This window comes from Aethalodelphis obliquidens, unplaced genomic scaffold, assembly GCF_003676395.1.
Source record: "Aethalodelphis obliquidens isolate GAN/ISIS:26980383/991018 unplaced genomic scaffold, ASM367639v1 scaffold50, whole genome shotgun sequence".
NCBI classification, from domain to species: domain Eukaryota; kingdom Metazoa; phylum Chordata; class Mammalia; order Artiodactyla; family Delphinidae; genus Aethalodelphis; species Aethalodelphis obliquidens.
The window spans coordinates 5028033-5044280 of NW_020837994.1; the positions used below are offsets into that span (position 1 = coordinate 5028033).

Genomic DNA, 16248 nt, shown 5'->3' on the forward strand with positions numbered 1-16248 from the left:
CCAGCCGACCCTGACTCACTGGTCCTCTGGGGTGGTGCCGCCTGCAGGCTCAGTATCTCTCTGTTGCACTAAGCGGGTGGCTGCACTCACCTGAGGGAGACGGGCACCGTGAGCACTCTGCATGTACTGCATGTGGCTCCCTTTGTGCGGAGGCCCTGCGTGGAGCCTCACCTGCATGGCGCCTCACCTGCACGGCTCCCGGGCCTCGGCTCATGGCGTTTCCAGTGCCCACGGTGCCCTCCTTAGCTCATTTTGTTACCATCCAACCTACCCTTAAAGGCCCAGCTCGACCATCCATTATGCCTTTTCTGAGAACTAAGCTTGCTTTCCCCAAGTTCCCACAGCACACTGTGTGGCCCTCTAAGCTTTTCTAGACTAAACTTATCTGTGGCTGTTCCCATCCTCAGGGACCACACACCAGGTGCCCCAGAAGGCTTGTTAAATTGTTATATGCTCATGGTGTCTCCTGCATGACAGTCCATCATTACTCCTAAAAGAGCAAACATTTATTGAGCTCCTATGGGCCAGGCCTAGCTAGGAATTTTCACATACACAACCAAGTCACAGAACACTAGGAGGTGGGATTGTTGTCTGATGAGGAAACAAATCAGGGAGGCCCAGGGACTTGTCCAAGGTTACACAGCCAGTGATGGAGCCAGAATTCAGACCCAGGTCAGCTTGATTCCAAAGCCAAGGTTTTTTCCCTTATATGTAGACACAAAATAATAACAACCATTTATCAATTATACTGTATTCTCACATATATTATTTCATTTGATCCTCACAACAGCCCTGTGAGGTAGGTAGGGTTACGTGTTACTGTTATGCACATTTCACAGATGAAGAAACAAGAGATGGCTCAGTGAGGTAAGTGACTTGCATAAAGTCACACAGCAAATTAGTGGCTTCACAGGACCTGTGCTTTCGCTAAAGTCAAGCTGCTTGAATTAAGAAGCACCGAAAAGATGGAGAAAGAATTTTTATGGAAAAGAAAAAGAGACAGTGGTGATTTATAAGATTTCTTCCTTGAACTGTTCTGCTATGGCCACAGCTTCTGCTGGCTGGTCTAAATTGGGTACTCCTGAGTGGCTTTCCTGAATACCATTGGCCTGGTGGCATGGGACAGTTATCAGAGACTCCTGGGTCCCACTGTAGGGGGGAAAAGTCCTTTATTACCTAAGGGATGTGGCCTTGCCCACAGCCCAGCGTACAAGCTCCCTATTCACAGTGTGTAACTATGGGAAGCCCCTTCTTCGGACCATCCCCTGGGGGCCCCTGCCCAGTGGGGAAGATTCTGGGACTCCCAAGGCCACCCTCACGCCAGGGATGAATCATAATGTGCAGCTTTGAGACATGCACTGCTCATCACCCCCTGGGAAGTGGCTCAGGGTCTCACCCCAAGGAGGTCCATGGGCTGGTTATGCCCAGAAACTACTGCAGGGGAAGCCCACATCCTTCAGAGCAGTGTTTTAAGGGCTGGATGCTTACTCCAAGGGCAATGTTATGGTTCAGGTCACTCCCAGGCTCCTTGTTACACATTACCAAGACCCTGGTCTCCTTCCTCTGGGGCAGCAATCCTCAAACTCAACGGAAGATGGTCAGAAGCCATGAACAGTCATGTCTGGTGAGGAGGGAGGGTCACAAATGAAGCGAAGCCACGACAAAATGGGGATGACTTACGGGGAATGAAAGGGGCTTGGTTCTGAAGACAAATCCCAAGGGGAATCCTAATATCGAGTAATAATATTTTCAAAATAGGTATCTGGCCTCTCAAAGTGACTATTTTGAAAAAGAAAATACACATTTGGGTGAGAAGGAAGGTCTACCAGGACCAGAAAATGGTTGTGGAAGGACAGGTTTCGGCTCAATGTAAGGAAGGACTTTCTAACAGCCAACTACGGCAGGGGCTGGCCTTGGGGATGACGAGCTTCCTGTCACTGAGGGTATGCAAGCAGGGATAGTTGATCTCCTGAAGGTACTGGGGAGAAGCCCTCAGCCGCAAAGGTGCTGGGGTGTTCTGGGGGTGCGGGAGGACTGAGCGACTGTTGAATCATTTTCCAACCCTGAGAGTCCATAATATATTTGTTTTAAATGATCTGTTTCAATGAGACTTCAACTTCTTGGGGAAAGGATTACAAAAGTCAGGTATCAGGCCACATTACGACTCGCCTTTCGTTGCACTGGCTCCAGATACTTTCAAATCTTCGCAGGGAGAGCAGCTTACTTCTGAAGCCGGAAATCCCCAAAGGCCTAGACTTGGCCCAGTCAAGAGGGATATCCCCATCTCCTGAACGCTGCCTGGAGGCTAATTCCTCCAGGCCATGCCAGGCTCAAATCCCACCCTCACTACCCACTTCATTCCCAAGCCAGCCAAGCAAGTCCAAGGTTCTGGCTACATCCCAGGGACGGAGGGGCAGGCAGGATGGGAATCTCTGGGTACTTCATGTCCTGGGAAACTAGAGGGAGCCTCTTGTTCTCACCCCATCCCCTCCACCAGAGGCTCTGTTTACAGATGGCTAAGTGAGGCACTGCCTAATGGTACAGAGAGAGCTGGACCCAAGAAAAAACTGCTGTTCCTTTGTCTAGACAAAAAGTCCTCCTGTGGCCTCCTTTAGGACATGTTGGCAGACTCTTCGCTTAGAGCAGACTGCCCATCCCCAGCTCAAAGTAGCAAGGAAAAAGGTGGCTGTGTCAAGAGGACACATGGATTCCTACAGGTGGACTGCATCACGGGGGAAATCAAGTCCTGCTAGACGATTAATACAGGTTAGTACAGTGGCCTGCCTCACACCGCTGGCGAGACGCTCTCCAAGATCTTGCCTTTAGGAAGCCCCCCTCCAATGTTGCTGGGGTCCTTTTACCTGTACCGTATTAATCGAATAATCTTATTGTTCATAAAATCCACAGCGTGTGGGTGAGAAGAATCGATGCAGAAGCCGTCACTCAGCGCAATTTTCAGCACCTCCTCCATGAAGACCTGGAAGCTGTTGATCTGCTTGTTGGCTGGCACCACCCAGAGCCTCTTGAGGTTCTGCTTGGTGTACTCCTCCTCAGGCAGGCCCTCCACATTGGCCACCCAGTCCAGAGTCAGGTGGTTGGGGTCTTGCAAATGGCTGGTGATGGAGGACAGGTTGCCATTGGAGCAGTAGAAGAGCTTGGAGCCGAGGAGCTTGAGGAAGAGGCAAGAGGTGCTGAAGATGTTGGCGTTGAAGACCTCCATGCTGGAAGAGGACAGGCTGTAGATCTGGGGTGCCTCGCGCACAGTGAAGTGGACCGTCTGCACACGCTGGTTCAGCGTGATGTTGAGCATGGCATTCTTCTCGGCCTTGGACAGCTCCACCTCCTTCTCCTGCAGGGCCTCAATCAGGGGCTGCACCTGGTAGAAGTCAGCCTCCCTGCGGAGCAGGCCCATCTCCTGGAAGTCCTCGGGCAAGTCCAGGTGGGAGGTTCGCAGGAAGTTGAGGATGTAGCGGAACACTTTGCCGTCACGGTCAATGAAGCAGTGGCCCTGGCTGTCCCTCTTGGTGGGCATCTTCCCGCTGAACATGGCACCCAGCATGGAGTCAGGGAAGCTGGTCAAGGTTGCCAGTGAGGTTGTATAGAGCTTCCCCCCGACATTCAGTGTGATGGGGTCAGACATGGCAGGAGGCTGGGGTGCTGGGAAGTAGTCCTACAGAGAGAGGTAAGTAAGAAATGACCATTACCCAACTATATCTGATATCTTAGTTTGTTGGGGCTGGTATAACAGAATACTATAGACTGGGTGGCTTAAGTAACAAACATTTATTTCTCACAGTTCTGGAGGCTGGGAAGTTGAGGATCAAGGTAGGGGCAGATCTGATGTCTGATGAGGGATGTCTTCTCGCTTTGTCCTAATATGGCAGAAGGGGTAAGAGAGCTCTCTGGAATCTCTTTTATAAGGGCAGTAATCTTGTTCATGAGGGCTCCGCCCTCATGACCTAATCTTCCAAAGGCCCCACCTCCTTACGCCATCACATTGGAGGTTGGGATTTCAACATATAATTTTGGGGGACACAATCATTCGGTCCATAACATCTGGGTAGTCACAGTTCTCAATTTCTTATTGTAGGTCCCTTGGAGTTGAAACGAATTAATACTTGATGAACAAATGGATGGGTAATAATTGCCACACCGTCTAAAGCATATTAGGTTCACTAGGGAGTTTAAAAAAAAAAAAAGAAAGAAATGAAAAGATAAAACAAAGCCTGGGTTCCACCCTCCAGAGATTGTTTTAATTGGCCTGGAATGTGGCCTCAGCATTGGTATTTTTTAAAAGCTGATTCTAAATGTTCAGTTAGGACAGAGAACCACTGGTCTAAGGAAAGAAAGATAATGTGCCTGGACTGAATGCTATGCTAGCTGCTCTTACGTACATTTGCTTACATACTATCCTTTGACATAGACAATATCATCAATCATCCCCACTGTGCAGATAGGGAAACTGTGTCAGGATTCATTCACCGGTCATTCAGACCGGTGAAGGGTCCTGCCAGGATTCAAGCCCAGGTTCCTTTATATGAGAGAGAAAAATGTATTCATGCTTATTAGCCAAAGACTGGTCCACTGTAGGTACTTAACAGATGTTCTGAGATTTAGGACTTCAAGCCCCGTGCTCCTTCTGCTGTACCGATGTTGCCTTCTTATTTAATATTTTTTCCATCTAAAAGAATTCACAACAAATGGCTGTGATTAGTACCACTTCCGTCTATCTACCAGGCCCACAATGGGTCACTCAACGCTCTGGACACTCCTTTCTGGATTCTCATCCTCCCATGACAACTTGCCTTGCCATGAAGATGCTCTTGGCTCCTGATGGCCTGCCCTTTCCTACCATGATGGCACTCCAGCCTCCTCTGAAACTTGCTTTGAGGTCAGCGCAAATGTGGGACTCTGCAACCAAGCACCCTTCCTGAAGGCTCTTTACCCACTCCACTCCTTAACAACCCTCCCCCACTATTTCCCCACTGATCTCACAGCCTCTAGTGTCTAGGGCTGGTGTCTCCTTCAACCTGGAGTCTTGGATTCTAACTTTTCTTTAAGGTCCTAGAAATCAGGGGATGTACCTTTTTGGCTTCCAACACGATACTTTCCCAGGAGCCAACCTGTGCAATGAATTCAGCAATCTTCCTCTAATGTTGGGTGTGGAGGGCACAGGGAGGAATCAGCCCTACTGCTGCCCTTGAGAAGAGCCCAGGCTGGCAGAGGAGACCACAGCAAGAGACAGTGAGGGTGCAGTAACAAGAGAAATGTACCAATTACAGCACAGGGAATATCGCTAATATTTTATAGTAACTTTAAATGGTGTATAATCTATAAAAATTTTGAATTTCTATGCTGTAAACCTGAAACTAATATTGTAAATCAACTCTACCTCAACAATGAAAGAAAGAAAGAAAAAAAGAGAAGGAAGGAAGGAAGGGAGGAAGGGAGGGAGGAAGGGAGGGAGGAAGGGAGGGAGGAAGGAAGGGAGGGAGGGAGGGAGGGAGGGAGGAAGGGAGGGAGGGAGGAAGGGAGGGAGGAAGGAAGGAAGGAAGGAAGATGTACCAAGAGATGTGGGAATAGGTCTGGAATTAATTCTGGCATGTTTACTGTCCAGATGGGAAAACAGAGGTCCAAGAGGGGGACTTCCCGAAAGTCACCCAGCAGGGGTGGCAAGCGGGCCAGGGCAGTTCTCACCCCACCCCTGCCTTCTGAGGAGGCCGACTGCACTGAGACCCCCTTACTTCAGAGGGTGGAGGCCATGCTGGGTGTGGAAGATGCTCGGCTGTCCCACCCAACTCTCTGTGGGGAGGGCCCTTTGTAATTCTTTCCCTGTGTAATGGGGCACTTTGATATCGCAGAGAGACATTAACCATCTGCAGTGTCTGAAGGGAAACAAGCCCATGATGAAGTTACAAAATCATCAGCAGAAGCCTGGAGCAGATGGGCTGTGAGACAGTGTTGGAGGGGGTGTCCAACAGAGAGGGGGTGGGGGAGGGCTCCGAGGAAGCGGGGGTGGCTGTGCTGAGACCTGCAGCTGAGGTGGATGCTTGGCCTGGGGCCTGAGTCTGGCCAATTTTGTCTCCAGGGGGTCCAGGCAGGAGCCGGACCTAGTTTCCAGTCTTTTTTCCTGTTTGATTTAAGGCCCAGGCTCTGTGAAGTGGCTCAGCTCCATGGAAAGAGCAGGCTTAGGCTGGGCTGTCTTTCCTGACAGTTCCATGGGCTGCAGACCCCGTATCTCCGAAGCATATTAGTTCTGAAGAGCTCAAAGCACAGGGGTAGGGACGACAATGAGGAGACACAGGACGTACCTGGGGGCCCTCGGACGGGCACCCAGACCCCTATTTTTCTGCTTGCAAAAGCAGCAGAGCACCTGCCTTCCTGCCCCTGAGCCCCTGCAGGGAGGCTCCTGATCATTTGTCCAGGGCAGCACCAGGAGCTGCTGCCAGTCAGGGCGGAGGCTGGTTAGAAGGCAGGTCTCCTGACCCCAGACGAGGGTGCGCCCTGTGGTATTCTCCCCAGACCAGGAGTCAGAGAACGCAGCCCTTCAAGCCCCTATTTCCTAGTCACAGTGCCACGGTGTCCACCATGGCAAATCCACAGGCTCTGTTTGAGAGCCACAGTGACACAGGGGCGTAGGAACTGGCACCTGGAGGGGCTGAGAAGCTTCATGAATGTGGCAGGCGGGTTTGGCCACGGAGCTCCAGCCCCCCTGTGTACCCAGCTGCCTCTTGGACACCTCCACCTGAATTTTCTATGGGTACCAGAAGCCTCGCACAGAACTCCTCTTCCCCAGAACCTGCTGTTTACTCTTCTTAGCCGCCCGTCTGCCTGAGCCTGGGAGGCAGCCCTGACTCCGCATCCTGACATTTTTCTCAACTGTCCCCTTGTACCTGTCCCTATGGCAACTCCTGAAGCTCAGGCCTCATCCCTGCTCCCCCAACATCCTCACTTGGCTCCCTTCCGCTTTTCTGTCCACTTTCCATTTTAGTTTGCAGGCCGATCTTCCTGACATAGTACTGCCTGCTCTAACCACCCAGCTCATCCAATCTTACCTCTGATCCTGCCTCTCCCCACACTCTATGCTCCAGGACTCCTGACACCTCCGCATCCGCACTCACCTGCCCTGCCTTTGCTCTCCTCGTACCACCCTTCTTCACTTTCTCCACCATCTCCGCAGTCAACCTGTAAGGCCCAGCCTATGAGTTACTGCCTCGATAAGGCAGTCCCCAGATCTCCACCTTCCCAGCTCTCCTCTTGGGGTTTCTGGTCCCTTGCACGGCCCACCATTCCATCATGTAATGATCTGCTTTGCATATGGCCCTCCTCCCTGGCTTTCTCAAGATGAAGATCACTGGATATCCATATGCAAAAAAAGCAGCTCAACTCATATCTTGTAACATATATGAAAATTAACTCAAAATGGATCACAGACCTAAATGTAAAATCTTTTTAAAACTATAAGACTTCTAGGAGAAAATCTGACTTTCTGTTAGCAAAGATTTCTTGGATAGGACCTAAGAGGCACAAATCACAGAAAATTTAATAAACTAGACTTCATCCAAATGAAAAACTTCTCCTCTTCGAAAGACACTGTTAAAAAAAATGAAAATGAGGGCTTCCCTGGTGGCGCAGTGGTTGAGAATCTGCCTGCCAATTCAGGGAACATGGGTTCAAGCCCTGGTCCGGGAAGATCCCACATGCCGCGGAGCAACTAAGCCCATGCACCACAACTACTGAGCCTGCGCTCTAGAGCCCACGAGCCACAACTAATGAAGCCCCCTTGCCACAACTACTGAGCCTGTGCTCTAGAGCCCGTGCTCCGCAACAAGAGAAGCCACCGCAATGAGACACCCACGCAACGCAACGAAGAGGAGCCCCCACTCGCCGCGCGCATTAATGAAGACCCAACACAGCCAAAAATAAATAAATAAAATAAATTTTAAAAAATTATATAAAAAAATGAAAATGAGACACAAACTGCAAGAAAATATTTGCAAAACACCTATCTGATACATGACTGTTCACCAGAATATATAAAGAACTCTCAAAACTCAGTAAGAAAATAAACAACCCAACTAAAAAGTGGGCAAAAGATCTGAACAAGCACCTTCACTGAGAAGATATATAGATGACAAATAATCACATGAAAAGATGCTTGGTATCCTTAGTCATTAGGGACATGAAAATTAAAACCACAGTATACCTATTTCAATGGCTCAAATGAAAAATGTGACAATACCAAATGCTGATAAGTGCATAGAGCAATGGAAATTCTTACACATTGCCAGTGAGAATGCAAAATGGTGCAACCACAGTAGAAAACAGTTTTTGGCATCCATTTACCATATGACCTATCAATCCTACTCCTAGATACTTATCCCAGAGAAATGAAGACACATGTCTGTGCAAAAACCCATGTGTGAGTGATTATAGCAGCTTTATTTGGAATTGCCCAATCCCAGAAACTAAAATGTAAATGATAAACAAATTGTGGTACATCCATACAATGGAATATGACTCAGCAATATAAAGGCACTAGCTACTGACACACACCACAACACAGAAGAATCTCAAAAGCATTCTATTAAGTGAAAGCAGCCCGCCTCAAAAGGTTACATGGCATATGATTTTATTTATACAACATTCTGGAAAAGACAAAACTAGAGAGACAGAAATCAGATCAGTGACTGGAGAGGCTAGGGGTAAGACTGGCTACAAACAGGCATGAAGGAATATTTTGGATGGAAATATTCTATATCTTGATGTGCTGGTAGACAAATGACTGTATAAAGATTATAAAAATTCATGTAACTGTACACCTAAAAAGGGTGACTTTTACTGCACATAAATTATGCCTTCATAAACTGGGAAAAAAATCAAGACTGACTGTGTCACGGACAATACAATACACTGGGTTATGATCAGTTTTACATATATAGTGTTGTGAAACTTTTGTTCCCTTTGTGTGTGTGTGAGAGAGACAGAGAAAGGAAGAGGAACTGGATTGTGATATAGAGTGTACCTTCATACTGTGGGTTGTGATGAAAATTGTTTGTGAAAACCACTGCCTAGTTTGTGATCTCTGTGAGAGCAGTGTCCCTGCATATTCACTGCCTAGCACACAGTAGGTGCGGGGGGGACTCTGGGGCAGGGGCTGAGAGAGGAAGGAATGAACATGCACTGAGCATTCCACTACACCCGAGGCCTTTACACCCATCAGCCCTTTTAATTCATATAGCAATCCTACAAAACAGGCATCATTCTGTTTGGCAGACAGGAAACAGAGACTCAGATCAGACTGAGGACTTGCCCAGGACACACAGCCAGCCAGTGGAAAGCTCAGTCCCTTCCCACTGCACAGGTTGCTGAGAGTTGTAATAGCAACAAAAGGCTGTTTAATAGCTTCAGCAAGTGTGAGAGTCCCTTAAGTAGCCTTTTAAAATACTGCTATGCGGCTTGCTTGACAAGATGCTAGCTACCACCTGCTGAGCACACCACCTGCTTTTATAATGCTTCGCCTAACACATGGTAGCATTTTATTTATTTTTAATAAAAATATATAGAAAAGTGCAGAGGATGATACTCTTGTGCTGATTCCGTACATGCATTACCTCATTTGATGTCTTTACAAGCACCCTGTGAGATAGATTCTATTATCTCTATTTTACAGATAAGGAAACTGAGGCTCAGAAAGGTTAAGAGACTGCTCAAGGTTACAGAGCTAGTCACTGGAGGAGCTGCGATCTGAATCCAGGTCAGTGGATCCAACACCTCTGATAGTTTCCCCTTCCCACCTTGAGGTCCCAGCGTGAGTGGGAGATGCATACTCCCTTATTCTCTGTCCAGATCAGGCTGGGGTAGGTCTTTCGGCAGCTCGTTCATGGCTGGCCTGGGACTCTGCCCACTCACATCTGAGGATATGGGGACAGGATCCTGGATGGCCTGGAGCCCCTCCACAGCTGACACACCACAAGTCCACTAGAGGTCTATAGCCTTCTATTTTAATACCAACTCATGATGCCTAATGACAAAGCAGCAAAACACAAAAAGCCAGGTTTTTAAAAGCCAGATTAGAAAAGATGAATGAGAATGCAAACTGAACCACGAAGTAGGAGATAAAAGAAACCCTACCACTGTGTCTGAACAAATAATTTTTCTTAAGCAAGAGACTTTCCAAGTCTGCCTCTCTACTTGAAAAGAACCAAGAAAAAGATCAGCCTATTTCCCTCTCTGAGAAAACCAGGAAATTATGCCATGCGGATCCTCAGACCATCTGACTGGGCAGGGAAGGCCAGGGGGCCTGGGAACTTCGGAGTTGGCTGGAAATTCTCTCCTCCCTGAAATGGGTCTGTGGCCAAAACGAGGGGTGGTGAATCTTAAGGCCCAGCCTGGTACCATGTGAAGGGCCAATCCCAGTCTGGGGCCTGAAAAATCACCCAGTTGCAACCTCTAATTGTAACAAAGGAAATATAATGCTTTGAGAGTAGGTGTCCCATAAGAAAGGGCAGTCAAGACGTTGCTCTAGAGAGTCTTACTTTAAAACTATGTCTCCATTCCTGCAGGCCTCACGAGGGACACAGCTATTGCCCGGTGAGGACTTATTGGGTACCCTACCTGTGCTAGGTGTGTTATACACATTAACTCATTTAATCCTCGTAACATTCCTTTGAGGAAAGTATTATCTTACTTAACAAATGAGAACCTGAGGCCCTAAGAGGTAGGTAACTTGCCCAAAGAAAGCAGTGGCCGAGTCAGGATTCAAGCCCAGGCCTGTCTGACTGCCATGCTCTGAATGACTTCCTTGGGAATTCAGCAGCCAAACCCCTTGGAGAGGTTCGTCACTTGTCCCCTCCTACCTCTTACCAGGTGCTCTCAAACCTGCCCCTCAATTTGATTCTGACCTACATGAGACCAGTGCACAGAGAATCAACATTTCCTGAGCACTGAGGACATGCCCCGAGCTACGTGAGTCATTTTCCTGTAGATTATCTCATTAAAACACCACACCGAGGCTGTGAGGTAGGTACGATTATCATCCCAATTTTCTGGATTATAAAACTGAAGCACAGAATGGTGAAGACAGCTGCTTAAGATCACACAGCTAGAGGTAGGAGAGCTAGAATTCCAAGTGAGGTCTCTCTTCAAACCTGTGCCCCCTTCAGAAACAAAGCTATGACATTTTATTAAGAAGCATAAACAGGATTTGAATAAAGACAGACCTGTGATGATTCTGAGAGGGAATATCTTAAAGTTGTTCTTCTAAAATTAATTACAGTTGTTATGCTATCCTAGTCCAACTCCCAAAAGTATTTTTTCAAAAGTTAAAAAGAAAGATTAAAATCTTATTTTGGAAAAATTGGTGAGTGATAACCTGAAAGAATATTTGAAAAAGCATAATGTATCTTAGTTTTATGTAGGAAATCAGACTATAAGGCAATGAGCTATGGTATTAAGACAATGAAAAGGGGAATGAATTTTGTAATAAATGTGTTGAAAAGACTGATTAGTAATTTAAAAAAATAAATATATATTGACCCTTACAACAACTCTGGGATGCAGGCAGGACAGATCACATTATCTTTATTTCACAAACCAAGGAAGATGAGTCCCTGGCCCAGGGCTTTGTGTCCATTCTTGACCTCTGAGTCACAGCCTCTGGGAGGTTCCAGGTTTGGACACTACTCAGAGGACCAGTCCTTTGGAGGCAGCCTGGGATCTTCTCTAACCCGGGTCCCTGAGCAAGAGACTGAACCCAGACACATAGGTCCTAGCCAACAGCCCATACACTCACAGAGCCTTAGCACAGGCAAGGGCTCTTTCTGTGTAATTCCCTACAATACTGCTCACTGAGCTTCCATAATGAAGCTATTTTACATGCAATCTACTCCTTTTACACAGTGAGGACCAATTGTTTTAACAACGAATCTACAAGGCATTGATAATTATCTATCTATTTATCCATCCATCCATCTATCATTTCTTAGCTCTGCTCAACAGCCTAGCAACGATACCCGAGTAGCAATGAGCACACCTGACCCCAGATCTTGTTTTTTAAACGTTGTCTCCTACAAAACGAAACCAGGGCTTCCTGGAGGAACTGATGATTCCAGTACTTCCAGCACTTTGACAGGAAAAGTTTAAGGTGAGCCTGGAACAAACATCTCTTTCCAGACAGCAAAGAAGAAATGAAAGATTACTGAGGTGAAGTCAAAAGAATGCAGATCTGCAGATTTTAAACGTTCTCATCACAAGAAAAAAAAATTTTGTAACTATGTGTGGTGACCATTTTGCAATATATACACATATCAAATCATGTTTACACCTAAAATGAATACAATGTTATATGTCAATTATATCTCCTCCCCCAAAACAAAACCAAAACCAAAACACAGGAGCAGACCTGAAGGGACTCTCATTGGCCAAATTTGGGATAATTTGAACACCAAAAAGATTAATGATGATAATAGGTTATAACACATTGAGTTAAAAAAAATAATCATGAGTCTATGTTACTCCAAAAAGAAAAAAGAGAGGGACAGGAGAGGGAATGAGAAAGACAAACACACACACACACACACACACACACACACACACACACACACACACACAGAAAAAGTTATTCTGTAACAAAGAATACCAGCTAAGAAGTATACAAAGAATGACATAATTAGCAAATTACCATTTTGCAACCCTCAGTGTTGCTATTCTGGCAAGGATCATCAACAGATGTGGAGTGAAAGGTTATCCTGGACACAATTCCGACAGTTTCAAAGAATCACTCTACAGACTACTTGTTCTTTACAAGAGGAAAAAACTTACCCTTTTATAGAGAGATCAGGCTGTTACCTTATCCAATAATCAAACAGCATTCATGGATAGTAGGACTCTGGTATCATATGCCTCCTAATGTGATTCAGTAAGTACACAACATTGCCAGAAAAAACAAAAACAAAAAACCAAACTGAACCCAATTATTTATAAAATAAGTTTAAACAGGTAGAGGGGCTCTATCTAGATTAAATGAGTTGCTTAAAGAGATATAATTAAATGCAATGAATGAATCTTGACTGTATCTGATTAAAAAAATATATGAGATTTTTTTGGCAGTTGGAGAAATTTGAATCTCAACTGTTTATTAGACAATATTGAGTTCTTGCTAATTTTCTTAGGTATGATACTGGTGTTATGGTTATGTTGCAACATGTTATAATTAGGAGATACACGCTGAAGAATTTAGGGGCCAAGTGTGGAGATGCCTATAACTTTTCAATAGCTTAGCAAAAATTGTGCGTGTGTAAAAGCGAAACTGGCAATGTGAATCGGTGCATCCAGGTGAAAGGCTATTCTTTAAACTTGTCTGTAGGCTTGAAAATTCTGAAAATATTTTTATTTTGAAGGAAGGGGCAAGAAAAGAACACTTGCCTCCTGGGACTGTAGATGTAAAGTTCCAGTCAGTATGCCCGGCCCCAGTAAATAGCCAGATTCCATGAATATTAGATGTTGTTACTACCACTAAGAAGCATTAACATCTCATGATCTTCTCCTGACGTCTCAGCGCTCTGGAGAAAGCCAACCAGGGCTTAGCTAAAGTAGCCCGCAGTCGGTGGAGGGGTTAGAATTTAAATCCGAGTGGTCTTTCTACATAGACTAAACCCCCCACAGAAACCACAACACTAAGCCTGCCTGTCTCCATGCTGAGATCCAGGCTGGGAGAAGATGGCTGTTTAGGACTTGTTTCCCCTGCTTTCTCCTGAACCCAGAGTCTCTGCTACTACAGCAGAAAAGAAACTCCTGTCATGGCTTACCAAGAATGTTAACAAAGAGGGGCCACTTCTGGCCCTCAAAGATGTGGATGGGTAGAAAGAACTGTAGGGGCTTTGGGGGGAGAGGAAAGTGCATGGGCTTTGGCATCACCTGGGCCTACGTTTGAATCAGGCTCTGCCCCTTTATTAGCTGTGTGGCCCTAGACCAATTCTTGGGCATATGATGGTGATCATAACAACAACAATAGCAGTAATAAAAATGGCTGACATTTACTGAGCAGTTACTATTGTGCTATGCACTTTATGCATGTTAATCTCATAGATAAAGGTGCTTATTATTATCCCTACTTTATAGACCATGCCAGGCCCTCTCCTATCTCTGCAGTTTGGCATCTGCTATCCCTCTGCCTGCACTGCAAAGAAAATGCCAGTCATCTGCCAGGCCCCTCAGCTGCAATTCATTCTTCCCTTCTTTGCATCTCCAGAGCATTTTATTCTCACTCCTTACCAAGGCCCACTTTCCTTAAGTAAATGGGTGCCTGGTCACCCTGTTAGGACAGGGATCTCCCCTCTCTGTACCCCAAGAAGTAGGCAGGCAGGGGAAGGGGGACAACTCCTCCCATTTAGTCAGATCCATTTTCCTAGTCCCAGACTCTCATCTACCAATAGGGAGGTTTACCAATCTCTCCTGAATTTTTAAAACTTTTTATTTTGAAATAGTCTCTTGAATTTTTAATTTGGAATCTGAGGCACAGGGCAAGGCCCAGGTAATTACGTGGAAGTAAATATAGTGTGTAGGGGATGGACAGAGCATAGTTGGCTAAATTTCAAGGATGACAACACTTCAAGTGAGTAACGTGTCTCCCAATAAACTGGAGCCGTCTTCCCCACCTTACACAGCCCACCAGATACAGACTCTGGCACACAGCCCACCAGATAAAGACTCTGGCTCACAGCCCTGGGTACTGTCTGGGGGCACCACCCTTCCTGGCCTCCCCCAACACCCAAGAGCTGTATCTTTAGCCCTGTTTTGCCCAGTTCATATCTCTAAGACGCTCACAGCCTGCTCCATTATGCCCACACCACAGAGAGAAAAGGTGCTTCCCAGACTCAGGTGACACACATGGACCCGTAAAGGAGTTGGCCAACTGGGAAAAGTGGGCTGGAGAAGGGAAGCCACCTGACCTGGTTTGCACAGCAAAGTATTCTTTCATCTGGTGCAGACTTCCAATAACTATCACCATCCCCCACCCTCTTCCAGAATTTTCCTTCATCCTCTTGGCTCACCCTCAGGCTTCACCTTGTGGTTTTCCTCAGGCCCAAGCACCTCATTTTGACCACTCTTCCTTATGGTCTTCCTGTTCCTCCCAACAAGGATAATTTATAAACAAATGGCTTTCAAACCCATCGCCTCATTTCATCCTAACAATAAGCATAGGAGGGTTGCCTTAGGTTGGCACTGAGAAGGGGTTGAGGAAGATGATCCTGTCACACAACCTGTTAAGGGCAGCACATGGACACTTTCGTCTGTTCCCTGCCATTCACTACAGATTAAACCTCTACCTCCGTGCAGTGCAGGGAAAAAAAGCGGGCTCTTTGGAGTAAGGAATCCTGGGTGGCTTTAGGCAAGTCACTTTACTTCTCTGAGCCTCTGGTTCCTCAACTGTAAAGAGATATGGTGCCGTCTTCACAGGGTGTGAATTGAATGAACCCATATATGTGACGCAGAGTTCATGGGATGGGCTCTTTACTTCTAGTCACAAGGAAAGAAAGGTGTTCTGTGCATCCACAGGCATTTACCCATTCGGGCAACCTCTTACCCAAACCATATCAGCGCTGCTGACACTGGGCTTTCCAGGGCCGAGAGGGATACTTTGCATCTTTGCGTCTCCACCCCTCCCTCCCCAATGCTTTTCGGCCCGTTCCACCCAATCCATCCCAGGCTTGCCTCATTGGCTTTCTCAGCATCCACTCTGCAGCCCCTTCTCCGATCTCACGCGTGTTCTCCTTATCTAGAGACCCCGCCCCTCCATGCCCCACCCACCAGACTCCTCCCCCAGTCTCGGCCCTTATTATCCGGGCTTTTCTTACTATCACCAGCCATCCAGGCTCCTTCCACCCGCTCCGCCCCTTTTTCTCCATAAACGTCCCCTCCCCCCAAGCCACGGGCGTTGCTATCCCCATTGCACAGATGAGAATGGCGAGGCTAGGGTAGGCTAGATGACCTCTCGGGGTAGGACAGGTGCCCAGGTGGGCCGTTCCCTCACCAGCAGTCCCTGCGCCCCGTGCCCCCGGCCGCGCCGCACCCACCTCCTGCCCTCGCTCGGCAACCTCCCCTCCGCGGGCGGCCAGCGCAGCTTTGCGAGGGGGGCGGAGGGCCGGAGCCCAGCCTAGGGGCGTGGCGGCCCGGGACCCGCGCGCTGCGCTCGGGAACTTGTAGTCCTCCATGGGCTCTTTGCAGCTCGGCGCGTCGACTTCGAAC

The 16248-nt window shown here is 47.2% G+C and overlaps 1 protein-coding gene across 1 annotated transcript; it reads right to left on the reverse strand.

Moving 5' to 3' along the window:
* Window positions 1-966: 966 nt before the first annotated feature.
* On the reverse strand, window positions 967-16166 carry KCTD21 (potassium channel tetramerization domain containing 21). The gene is made up of 2 exons (XM_027083503.1): window positions 16077-16166; window positions 967-3670 (listed from the first exon to the last, which is right to left on the reverse strand). The coding sequence occupies exon 2, from the start codon at window positions 3638-3640 to the stop codon at window positions 2858-2860; it is 783 nt and encodes a 260-aa protein (XP_026939304.1). The 5' UTR covers window positions 3641-3670; window positions 16077-16166; the 3' UTR covers window positions 967-2857.
* Between the last annotated feature and the right edge of the window lie 82 nt (window positions 16167-16248).